The sequence below is a fragment of the Boleophthalmus pectinirostris genome, unplaced genomic scaffold, assembly GCF_026225935.1.
Source record: "Boleophthalmus pectinirostris isolate CB_2022bp ecotype Guang Dong unplaced genomic scaffold, ASM2622593v1 HiC_scaffold_10, whole genome shotgun sequence".
Lineage (NCBI taxonomy): Eukaryota > Metazoa > Chordata > Actinopteri > Gobiiformes > Gobiidae > Boleophthalmus > Boleophthalmus pectinirostris.
The window spans coordinates 16233919-16244759 of record NW_026570971.1 but is presented as its reverse complement, the minus strand read 5'-3'; the positions used below and the strand labels follow the sequence as shown (position 1 = coordinate 16244759).

General features: G+C 43.3%; 1 protein-coding gene across 2 annotated transcripts; it reads left to right on the top strand.

Moving 5' to 3' along the window:
- Positions 1–898: 898 nt before the first annotated feature.
- On the top strand, positions 899–10508 carry LOC110155669 (bcl-2-modifying factor). 2 transcript variants are annotated; one of them, XM_055158546.1, is made up of 5 exons: positions 899–1151; positions 1754–1826; positions 2705–2901; positions 3359–3564; positions 6864–10508. In XM_055158546.1, exons 3-5 carry the CDS (start codon positions 2730–2732, stop codon positions 6969–6971), a joined length of 486 nt encoding a protein of 161 aa, XP_055014521.1. In that variant the 5' UTR covers positions 899–1151; positions 1754–1826; positions 2705–2729; the 3' UTR covers positions 6972–10508. The 2 variants fall into 2 exon arrangements, with proteins under 2 accessions (XP_055014521.1, XP_020775478.1); XM_020919819.2 differs by lacking the exon at positions 1754–1826.
- The last annotated feature ends 333 nt before the right edge of the window (positions 10509–10841 follow it).

Below are 10841 nucleotides of genomic sequence, written 5' to 3'. Positions count from 1 at the left end.
GCAGGTGGGACATAATCAAAGTTCACAGCATCATTAATTCATGTGGGACAGAGAGAGCTGGCGTTCCTCTCAGTGTGGATAGTGAGAGACTATATCTCTGGGAATCAAGCACAGAGGTAACTCAGTTCATGATTACCAATCAGCCTTTAATCAGCCTTTAGTGCTCTTAAAACATTAACATACTAGAATTCATATAAAATGTAGATACAGTCTGACAGACATTAATCCGATTTTAGGTCTATAAACTTTGGTGTCTAAAAGGACGCCAAGTCTGAGGCTTTTGCCAAAATTGCTATTAGTAGATGATAGCATGGCAGAGGTGAAAATTTTAGCACTTTTCAGTTCTACACATTATTCTCATGAATTTGTTACAAATAGCCTATGACCAGTCTGTGTAAGGTAAGGTGGATGATGTGTTTCATATAACGTGAGGTCCATATTGTGATTGGTCAAATCTTTTTCTCTTTTAATTGTAAAATATTCACAATGGTGTTATTTTGACCTTTGGGTAAAAAAAAAAAAAAAAAAAGGTAAGTGATTTGAGTGTGAATTTATGTAGCGAACAGTAGTCTCGTGACTGCTGATGTCTCTCACAGGACTGATGTCCGGGTCAGTCTGATCTTTTGAGGCTTTAAGATGACTCGTTGTCACATGTGCTGAAGCGTCGCTCGTGTGTATCCAGGCTTGGGTACAGTACTGTGACAGTGACAGTACTACACAGTAGCGCTCGGGCTGTACTGTAGTAGTCTACTTCCGCGGTTGTAAAGCTCGTGCTACGGGGAATTTCCCGTCCACGTGCGTGAAAAGTGTGTCGAGAAGGCGGGATCAAAACAAAGCCTCTGATTGGTTCCCGCGGCCGTATGTAAATGAGCCTTAAGGAGATAAAGCTGCTGTTCGCTGCCACAGAGGAGAGTTGGCCGATAGAAAATGTCTTGTCTTTAACTGGGCTTTATTTACTAAAGTTTAGCCCCGCCCTGGCGGCGGAGTCACTCTGGAGCTGACGTCGGCGAAATGAAATCAGCCGCTTGCCTTTCTCCTCACAGAATGAAGTTGTCGTGGGGGTGATTCGGACTAAACTTTTTGATGCTCAAGGATATGAACTCAATCCCATTTTTCTGACTAAAGCTGTTAAAAGAAAGCCTTTATTTGTGGTAAGTTAAATTGGCCTACTTATATTTTCTCTGTTTGTTTATATAAAATCAGACACATTTTCTTGATAGTTGTAGCTAAAGTCCGTATCGGCGTATGACAAACATTCGTGTGTTTTACTGCCTCTTGTAACAAAAAACAAAATAAAACAAACAAACAAAAACATATCTTAACAAAAAACATGGATGTGTATACCTTACATTGAATTCTTGGAGTAGGAAACTACCGGCATCGCTGTTTACAGACCGGTGCGTGAATGACTCGTTGCTGCACTTGTTACGCGCTCTTAACAGCGCTTAACAACAAACACGCTGTCACGCACACTTGTCACGCACATCTGCTTCACACTTTACACCGTGTGTGTTAAATTAAACAATTGTTATTATCAAACTCTTTGTTCTAACGCCATTACATTGGTGTAAAATGCTTGTAGGGTAACAATAGGCAAAGGTCATTTTGGTGTTGTTGTTGTTTTATTGTTGTTGTTTGTTTTTTTTGTAGCGCGGATTTAACATGTCGCTTTATGCAATTGTTTAGTGATATATGATATAAGTAGTGATATGTTTCACCCCTCCTCTTTTGTTGGGGTTATTTTTGTTTGCAGCAGGGGGAGCCACTGTCTGACAAACACTGTGGGACAGCAGACTGCGTACTGGACAGTCCTATCTGAAAATTGTGTATGTTCTATTTTCGCGGGTCTTCCATGTTCTGACTCTGTGTTTGTCAAAACAAAGCATGAAGTGGTTTTGGTTGTATGGTTTATTGAGGGCACAGACTGTAGCGTGAGTTCTGGGCATGCTAGTGGTCTCTGCTTAGGCTGGGTGAACAAATGAAAACTGTGCTGGCAGCCTGACAGACCGAGCCAGGGAGAGTAACTCCTCACACACTGTCATTACCCTTTGGCTCAAGCCCGCACTTTAACTTTGCTGCTAGTGGTAACCCTATATTACAATTCAATGGCAACGTGGGGCTCAGTTGCTGGGGAATCTTCCATACTGTCCTTATTTTGATAAATCCTGTAACCTTGCAAGAGAGTTCAGGTTGGGGGAAGTTTATCCTCGACTCTTACCACACAGTCGTGATGCTGCCTTTTGAAACTGTCAGGTGATTTTATTCTCATAGTCAGTTCTGACATTTGCATACAAAAATTTGATTCATCACATACGATGTTGGCTCATGGCCAGATTGCTGCTTCAATAGCAAAGAGTCCGTCTCTGATTTGACCCAGTGAGCCAAACCTTCTCCGGTGCCTGACCACAGACAACAGTGCGGTTTCATCACTGAGATGCACACATCCATTTAACTCAATTCACTGTGGACTCGCCACAGACTCGTGAGGGCCGACCATCTGCTCATTTTCCCCCACCAATGTGACCAGTGAGGTTTTATTGATTCAAGGGCACTCATTATGAAGCAGACAGGTTGTCTATAATCAGAAACAAGAGAATGAATTTATGATAAATGTTTGTGAGCTCATTTCATTGACTCCTGTGAAGGACATTTTAACAGATGCATCATTAGCAGCTACATAACTTTTTTCATCTGTTTATACAAGGCCACTCAGCGCACAGCGACCCCGCATGGAGGATGAGGAGGATGATGTGTTTGAGCCAGACCTGCACTGCTGGCACACCACGTTCAGGCAGATAAAGTGTGAAGACCGGGCCACGCAGACACCCGGCCCTGCCCTGGCCCCCAACAAAGGCATGCTTCCCTGTGGAGTGGCAGAGGAGCCTAGACCACTTTTTTACGGTACGCTCTCACTCACATGTTTGCTCAGAGCAGGTAAAGGGAACATGGCTTTGTGCGTGACTACTAGTTATAAAACAGAAGCGTGCTTCTCTAAAGTGAGATAGTGTGAGAAAAGTGTATCTGTGTTGTTAGTCTGATCAGGCCTTGGCGCCTGATAGTCGAGTTTTTATGGTCCACATAGAGTGTGCCCAGCTGCTTTGCCATTCAAAGGGCGCCAGCCTGGCACTATGACTCATGGGAGGTGACAGTAGTGCTCACCTGAAACACATCACCAACTGGATAAAAGATACCACTGTCCCACTCTGTCCATTTACAAATGTATGACTTGTAGAGCAGGGTCCAAACTACAAAGGAACATGTTAAGAAGTCTATAAAATAAAACAAAATGCATTGTTGGGACAGTAAAGATGTATCATCTAGGCATTTATGGCTGCATGATATATATGTCACTTAACAGGCAACGCAGGTTTTCGATTGCACTTCCCGGCACATTTTGAACTTGGTGAAGATCAGGAGGCAAGTGGATCACTACAAGAGAGAGAGATGCAGAACGGGAGGGAGCCACTCCCCAGACAGCCTGTGGCAGCGCGCAGCATGGAGGCCTGCATTGGCCACAAACTGCAGCTCATAGGAGACCAATTCCACCGGGATCACTTACAACGGGTGAGACAGCACTGGCATCACATGGAGATTTGAACAAACTTAAAGTTTAATGTTGAGCCAAAAAGTCAAATCTCTTTGTTTTGTTTCTTTTCATCTTTTTTAAAACTATATACTAAATAATATAATAAACTATATATACTATATAGGTTCAAGTACAGAAATATGGTATGTGTTTTAAGTAAGTTAGTTTTAATGTAAGTTACCCATGACCATGTGAACCACTACCACAACCGTTAAACCCACAGTACAGCAGACTTCATTTGTTGTAGTGCGTTGTACTTGCCTGTTTGTTTGGGTGAGGTTGTGCATGTGTACAACTTTATCCCTGCATCAGCCCCCTCTGCCTCTGACAAACTGAATCAGGACGGCCCTTCCCCCACCCTTTGCCAGCTCGACCCCCCTCCCCCTGCCTGCTCTTCCTGTTTATTTCTCTCTCTTCTCTCCTGTTTCCCTAGGCAGGACTTTGGGAGGATGCTTGGCCTTGAACAAAACACTAGAGCTGTTCCTGCTTTGTGTTTAGTTTTTCTTGATTAAACCTGTTGCACGATGAACATTACACTGGTCGTTTTAGTGTTAGACGCAGGAGAAAGCAGAAGTGGCGGGAGAAGGTGTACGTGTTGTAACCCGAAGCTGAGTGCGTGAGCCCTGAGGGAACAGCTGTAGTTCCAGGGAGTCTCTCATCAGTCAGAGACAAACAACAGGCCATTATACACACTACTTACACTACATATGACTGAAATACATCCAAACAGTATTAGTACAGCATGGAGCTGGTCTGTGGACAGAACCTGTAGAGACACACAGACTCCTGATTGCTGCACTTATCAGACTCTTCTATATGCAGGCTGCACACAGCAATATGACTCATGTGTTGTGACACCAGCATTAGACATTAGACATGAGACAAGCAGACAGAGTCAGACTGCCGGTCGGAGACTTGTTGTGTGTCTGGGCTGTGTTGACGTCCTGCTCACAGGGGTTGCTGTGGGAGGAGGAAGTGGTCTGTGGGCCGGTGCTGCTTGAGTAAATTTCACACAGGACAGCGTGGTTGCCTGCTCAGGCTCTGTGATGTCATACGGAGGTGACTTTTGAAGACAGATAATGTCTCTTGAATAATCTTTTCAGCCATATTTCCATGCTGTGCAAATGTTGTGTTTGAGCAGCTGTAGTTATTTTCTTGCTCCACTGTTGTGGGTCTTCTGTGTGCCAGTGTTAGCGTTGGTCTCTTCTGTCACAGGCTGATTGCCCATATTCAGCAGAAGCACTTGTCCCTGAGCCCTCGGAGTGCTTTGCTCGGCTCTTTTCTTGATAGATTTGGGAGCACTGTGCCTTTGAGTGTTCTTCATGAGGCCCGTGGCCCTTGGCTAAAGCAGGGATTAAGTAGCAGAGCAGAGTTGGAGGATGCTGACAGATAAATTGCTCCTCGTCAGAAAGAGCTAGAGGGGACTAAGTTCCCCCAGAGGAAGGCCCAGCCATTTGAGCCAGGCCAGTAATGACAGTCACAATGGCAGGAAGACTGCTGCGCAGGGCCGCTCCAGAGTTGGGTTTCATCAGTGTTTTTTTAAGGGACGAACTCTGATGCTTTGGATAGGAGGTGTTGAAAGCTGTCTTGAATATCACTGTGTATAAATGTGTGTGCGGAGCTTTATCTCTGCGCTGTTGGCCTGAGGGCAGGGCTCTCTCTCTTCAGCCCCTAAACCTGCTCTTAGAAACAGCTGAGCATTAGGAGCATGACTGTTTAATCAGGTACAGTGTAGATGGTGCTCAGCCTTAGTGCTACACTAGTGTGCAGTGCGTGTGTTTCTTACATCAGATAAGCCTGTGTTTGTATTTGGCTGTGGCTCCTCCCTGAAGTGACTAACCCAGTGTCTGCTGCAGAGGTTAGCTGCTCTGTTTGTCCTGACTGATAAGGCTGTGCTTCTGGGCACCCTGACAGACAGACGCATGGATAGTGATAAAGCACACCAGGCCAGTGTCACTGTGACGACAGGAGCATCTGCGCTGGCTCTGCTGCTTTATCAGGGGCTAAATATAGACTTTTTCTGACAGCTGCTGGAGGGACTCGTGACTTGTTGTGAAAGTTCTTCACACATTTCTTAATATGACTCTGTCTTTGTTTGTGCTGATGATGCTCTCTGGGCCTGACAGAGTTGAGGCCTTAAGGTCAATGCCACAAAGCACAGTTTCTGCTTATGCAGATTATGCAGATTAATAACAGTTACACCCTTATAGTAAAAACACATGCTTCATAAAATGTGCCTCTCACTCAGAGCCGCTCTGCTGCTCTGTTGAAGCTCCACTACTCCATGACATAGGTTTGAACATGCACATTTTTCATATCTCCTCAAGTCACTTTGATAATAACTGATTCACCATCTTATCCAACCTTAGGCTAGGGTTTGTTTACATCTCGATTGTACTTTACTCTCCCAGTTCAGTGAGAAAAGACACACAAACAAAAGCATCTACGCTTATGCAACAGGGTGCAAATGTCAACACAGTTTATAAGGGAGACTACGGCTTATCACAGTTACTAGGTCAATGCCAGGACACCTTAACAGACACATGCTGTATCTAAACCCAGGGACCTTCACTAAACAATTGGAGGTCAAGAAGGGGTCATGACCTTGCCTGACTCCATACTTGTGTTTTTCTTCTAGTTGATATAGTCTGAAAATAAATCCAGTGTTATGGGACAGGATGGAGTCTGTCTTTCGTCTGCACGCAAGCTACTACTGTACTTGTGATACACACAGTCCATGCCTCTGGTGAAGAGCTCTCTAATCCCATTTGGACCAATTATCTTATCTTCACTTCTCCAGTGCACTGATAGTATTATCCCTCTAATCACACACAACCCAATTGGCTCACAAACCTGGCTGAGAGTGCCTCCTGAGCGACTGCTGCTCACTGCCAGAAACATCAGCTCAAGTGTGACCCAGTGATGAGTGTGTTTATAGCCGGGGATGTCTGAAGGGAAGCCCACATTGTGCTTGGACACTAGGCCTTTCTAATAAGTATTGTCAACGACTGGACAGACTGTTGACAAAACACTAGCCATGTTCCGCTGTCTAGTTCTGTTTTCCTGCCTCTGTGAATCAAGGGTGACCTGCAAATATATAAAAAATTCTCATAATTCATATTAATTTTATTCATTTTCAGAACGCATTGTCAAACAGAGTAAATGCTATTACAAACGTATATATGTAACACAGAAACTATATCTTGCATTCTACACAGCACAAGCATGATTTCTGGACTAATTAATGTTTACAAACTTGTATTTTTTTGTTTTGTAGTATCACCAAAACCAAAGGAACCAGGGCCCAGTGTGGTGGCGCCTGGCTGCAGCTCTGCTCAGCCTCCTGTTCGACCGCGGAGGACGAGCGGCAGCGGGGCAGAGGTGAGACTGCCCCCTCCTCTCTGTCCCATACGAGGAACTGGACTCCTAATGGCACTGTCTTATCCAACACGGGTTTGTTTTGGAGAGGAAACGAAAAGAGAAGGTCACCGCGGGACGGAGACAACCAATTTTTATACTTTTTTTGTCTTTCCAAGGCGATGCCATGATGTTCTGAGATTCCCCACAGGACAATGTCAATATTTTGGTATACATGTTGTGTAGAAGTTTTGTATAGTACTGAATGATCTTTTTGCACTTCAACACGTATCCTCTGCAGACCCTGGGAATGCCTTATAATTCAATGTCTTCTGCCAGAAAGAGTATTGAGCAAAAATCAAGAAGAAAGTTTTCGGTTGTGAAGTCGTCCGGGTAACCAGTCGAGTTGATTTACTCATTTTTCCAAAGACTCCGAACAAAGCATTTTGCACCTCAACCATTCATCTGTTAATTTTTGTGTTGTTAATTTTGTAAGATTTCTTTATTTTAACATTTTCTTGGTATTTTTAACATTCAAAAACACTGGGAGCAGAGAGACGTGTATTATGCCTTTAAAAAAAGTCAACATGCCATATAAATACATGGACATTGGCCTTCCACTTAGTCATGTGCTAGAGTATCGGGGTGGAGTCAGCGTGAGCATCGCTTACTGGTTAAACAAGCCTGGTAAGTGCAGCTGTACAGTCAAGTGGCTAATATTGTCAGTGTTACAAATCCTTATCAGCAAACAGCCTTTTCTGTGAGTCGATTGGGCACAAAATTTTTTGACTGAAACTAGAAGCACAAAGAAGCTTTTCACAAAATTACACAAGGCTAAATCTGCGAAAATGTTACCATCTCGGATAATAACGTCGGACCAGTGTAGGCTGTATTGTCTCTTGTGTTTTTTACGATTGTTCTCAGATTTTCATGCCCTTTGAGTGGAGCACTGGATCCACTGTTTTTGCACTATACTACTACACATCCTTCAAAACAGATTGTTACCCAGCGTACCTCTGTCATTATGAAGGTAGCAGTTCTTATATAAGTCTTATATCTTTTTAACACATTTCAGAGCCTCAATATTTCTGGGTATGTCTTCTGGCGATGTCTGAACACCAAACGGATAGCAACATGTGAACTTCCCTCAGGCTACTGTTTTGTAACCACCAACTTTACATTTGAATCATTTGGGATTTGCTTTGTTTATGGTGCTCAGATCGGATTTGGGTATTACAATCACCATAGACTATTAGATTATTATATTAATGTTAAGGACACTGTTGAAAATACTGTATATTTTATCATTGCCCGGCCAACTTGTGGACCCATGGAGCAGAACATATCAGGGCTCTTCATTTGCTCCAATATAGTGTCATGGTTATCACTGCGTAACAAGGATTTTTTTTTCCTCTTGAAAGACAGGCTATCTCAGGGACAGATTTTGCAGCTACTGAGAATCCTTGAGAAGCATTCACTGTTTGCATGCAAGCAGAGAAATGTTTGCCTTAAAGGTGCTGTAATGGATTTTTACTGTCTAAAAACATAAAAAACAAACTCTGGTTGCAGCAGTCCAAACTTATTCCTCACTTTCTTAACGCATTCCAGCATCCTAATTATTCACAGCGATATAAGCAGATTTCACAACTTTCAGAGGCCAGAGTTGGCAGCATGCAACTTCTAATAACAACTAGCATGCTAACAGCACACCTGGGTTACTTCCTGGTTTGTGTTAGATGAAAAAATGTTTGATTGGCGTTCGACACTATGAAGTTAGGTCTAACAGTAGCACCATTCCTCGCATTTCTCTCTGCTTGTAAGCGTATAGTGAGTGAGTGAGGAGGAAGAGCAGTCGTTCCCAGTCCATATTGAGGGGGAGGGGAGGGGGAGGGCTGTGGAGGGCTGGGGGGGGCCTTCGGAGCGTGTGGGGGAGGGGAGGTGTGAGGTGCACTGAATGATACGGTTGTGGTTATAGTTTCCTGCAGATCCTGAACGCTGAGCCAGTCCAGGAAGCCCCTCCCCTCACCGCAGCCTCCTCTCCACTTCTTCTGAGATCATTCTTTATGTTGGATTACTTTTTTCTCTTGTCTAACTTATTTTGGTGTATTTATTTTGTATATCGGCCTGTTTCTCTCTACTGTATACTTGTGTGTGCAATTCTTCTGTGTCTTGGTCTTAGCTGGTTGTGTGGAGGCCAGCGTTGTGTCTGACACCCTCTGGCCCACTCCTCTCCGTCTTACTCATATCCTGCCCACAGTTTAACCCCACTACACCAACAAACAGTAACGACAACAAACAGTCATTTTCAGTAATAGTGACGCCAAATTGTTCTACCTCTGACTGAGCTTCACGGCTTTGAACGAGAGCAATAGAGTGCCATGGACGCAGTGCTTATTGGGCGACTGTTAGCAGACAGTAGTGGGAGTCCGCTCCGTAGTTTGTGTGATACTTGAAAACCAATAGAAGCACCACAGATGAGACCTTTGGGCTTCAGGGTGACTGTATATGCAGGAGTTTATACTTTTTGACCCAACCAATGCAAACATTTAGTTTGTGGTATAGGAAAGCAGTAGTTTTGATGCAGTTTCATGCAATCTTGCCTTTTTAAAGACACAGTAGTTGTAATGGGGACATGATGATGACCGTTAAACCATGAAAGGTTGCCTTCAGAGACTTTAAACATTGAATCCTATGGTGTTATTTGAGTTTGAACCTTGTGTTGTAATCAACATGCACTGGAAAGTATGGTTTGTAGATCCCATGGGTCCATATGTGTTGTGTTAATGTATAGTATATACTCTGGGTTGTTTTCTTTAGGCTCGGTGCCACATGTCAGTGGTATATATTGTGCATTGACCTGAGAGACTGGGCCTGTTTGATTGATTTAAAGGGAACACACCACATGGTGCCCTGTGTATTCTGTAGTGACGTTCCCATACTGCCCTAAGAACAGCCATCCCTGACCGGGACATGTATTTATGGAAACCGTCAGTGTCTTGAATTTTGTAGTCCAATTTATATGCATTTTTGAGGAAGGTTTTAAATTAGATTTTTTAAACAATAACATTTCTTCTTCATGGTCTTTCTTAATGTTTAAACATGTATTTTCATAAAATGGTCTGTTTTTATAGACAGTTCAAGCTTGTACAAAGGCCATGTGACCAAGGGCATTGAGTATAGTAACTCACACACATTCCCTGCACATCACCATGTGGTTTTCACCCTTTACTCTTGTGGTCACAGTGAACTGGTTGAAACAGTGAACACGGGAATATGCCTTTAACTGCTCAGTTCTACAGTCTTGATTATCACACACTCTCTGTATACCAAGAAATGAGACCCAGCGAACATGTAGCATTTTTGTAAACATTGACTGTGTGTTTTCGAGACTCTACTGTGCACTCATTTTTGTGTTTTTATATATTTTGGTTGTTAATATTATATGGAAGACAATTTGTAATGTAGTGCAATATGCTGTACATACGGAGCTTTGCTCTACAAATCTTTTTTCAGGATTTCTTGTTGTTTATTGGTACTTTTTTTCAATAAAACTTTATTGAAGGTGTCATGTTTCCTGACTGTTTTTAAGCACTGTAACACCAGTACACCACCTGACATAATCCATGAGCCAGGCCTTTTTCATTTATGGATGTTACATGAAGACCAGTACCACTCCCTTCTGTTCACTGGGCCAATGAGAAGCTGTACCTGCTCTCAGACAAGGGCAGAGTAATGGATTTGATGCTCCGCTCTCACTCCTGAGTGCTGCTTGTGTTTGAGGGAGCATTAGCCACTAATGTATTAGGCCAGTACCTCAACCACTGTAGACTGTTCTCACTCCACAAGCTTATCCAGCTGTAATACAGCCCTTTACTTCTAGTCCTAACATATTTCACCA

Excerpts from the sequence above, each read along its gene's own strand:
- LOC110155669 (XM_020919819.2), top strand. The coding sequence starts at position 2,730 with ATGGAGGATGAGGAGGATGATGTGTTTGAGCCAGACCTGCACTGCTGG. Across the intron at positions 2,902-3,358 it reads GCCTAGACCACTTTTTTACG|GCAACGCAGGTTTTCGATTG; the intron begins GTACGCTCTCAC and ends GTCACTTAACAG. Across the intron at positions 3,565-6,863 it reads ACCGGGATCACTTACAACGG|TATCACCAAAACCAAAGGAA; the intron begins GTGAGACAGCAC and ends TTTGTTTTGTAG.